The sequence below is a fragment of the Nicotiana sylvestris genome, chromosome 10, assembly GCF_000393655.2.
Source record: "Nicotiana sylvestris chromosome 10, ASM39365v2, whole genome shotgun sequence".
NCBI lineage: Eukaryota > Viridiplantae > Streptophyta > Magnoliopsida > Solanales > Solanaceae > Nicotiana > Nicotiana sylvestris.
In genome coordinates, this window is record NC_091066.1 from 105,702,216 (window position 1) to 105,703,613 (window position 1,398).

At 46.4% G+C, this 1,398-nt stretch overlaps 1 protein-coding gene across 1 annotated transcript; it reads right to left on the bottom strand.

The window, feature by feature from the left end:
* Positions 1 to 712: 712 nt before the first annotated feature.
* LOC138879784 (uncharacterized) lies at positions 713 to 1,363 on the bottom strand. The gene has a single exon (XM_070159416.1). It carries the CDS (start codon positions 1,361 to 1,363, stop codon positions 713 to 715), a length of 651 nt encoding a protein of 216 aa, XP_070015517.1.
* Positions 1,364 to 1,398: the final 35 nt, after the last annotated feature.

Consider the following 1,398-nt stretch of genomic DNA (forward strand, 5'->3'; position numbering starts at 1 on the left):
CATCACTTGGGGATCATTTCTTAGCTACCACAGATGGCTTGTCGTTTGTCATGCTCAACTTGTTCACTGATCCTTCAACTATTGATTTTTTAACTGGCTTGACCTCACTGGACCGAATCATCATGATAGTCTATGAAGGCTTATTGGGCTCCCCTCCTTTATGTACTATCTCAATCATGTTTGTTTCTTGATAGGTTGGCAATGGGTTCTAGTTGATGTTGGGCGCCTCTGGAGTTTGGACTTCAATCCAGTTCGTGTCAATGAGCTCCTGGATGGCATTTTTCAGGTGCCAGCACTTCTCCGTATCATGCCCCGGAGTACCAGAACAATATTCATAGCTCACAGAGTAATCAAGATTCTTTTGAGGAGGGTTTGGAAATTTCGACTCAATTGGCCTAAGCATATCCAACTGCCTCAATCTATGGAATAGACTGGTTTAGGATTCCCCCAATGGGGTAAAGGTTTTCTTTCACTGCAACCTCTCGTTTTTGAATGCTGGATTGGGTCGGAAACCTGGGTCGGTAGGGTTTCGGTAGGCTCGTGGGGGTGGGTAGACATTTTGTGGAGGTGGGTAGGTGTTTTGTGAGGCCGAGACATGCCATTGAGTGTAGGCAGGAGGTTGAGTATATGTTTGGGCGTGGTGGACAGAAATATGAGGGTTTGGTGACGGGAAGTAGTGTTGGGGTGGGTTATATAGGGTTTGGGTGTAGGTTCAGTGATGGGGTCGAGGCTGGGTATATTGGTGTGATGGGCCCCTGGGTCCAAACCATGATCCTGAATCAATTGTCGCCACGTCTTCTTTCTTCTTCTTTCCAATCACTCCCTCAGTATCGTTCTGAATGGATTGGGTAGTTGCCTTGATAGCCGAGTAACTCATGATTTTGCTTGATTTAAGCCTTTCTTCCACCATACCACCCATCTTCACTACCTCATTGAACGATTTGCCTATGGCCGATATCAGATGGCCGAAGAAAATGGACTCCAGGGCCTGCAGAAAGTACTCCACCATTTCGCTCTCCTCCATCGGGGAGTTAACTCTTGCCGCTTGTTCTCTCCAGCGAAAACCATATTCTATGAAACTTTCACTTGGCTTCTTCTCAATCTTAGTTAGAGACAAACGATCTGGGACAATCTCGATGTTGTATTGGAAATGGCGAGCGAATACTTGGGCCAAATCATCCGAGGTATACCACCTGCTGTGATCCTGACGAGTGTACCACTCCAATGCCGAGCTACTCAAACTCTGGCTAAAGTATGCCATCAATAGCTTATCTTTCCCGCTGGCTCCTCTCATTTTACTACAGAATCCCCTCAAGTGGGCCACCGAATCTCCGTGCCCGTCATACAAATCAAACTTCGGCATCTTAAATCTCACTGGCAACTAAACATTAGGAAATA

Bases quoted from the DNA above. Each gene is read 5' to 3' on its own strand.
- LOC138879784 (XM_070159416.1), bottom strand. From the start codon at position 1,363: ATGCCGAAGTTTGATTTGTATGACGGGCACGGAGATTCGGTGGCCCAC.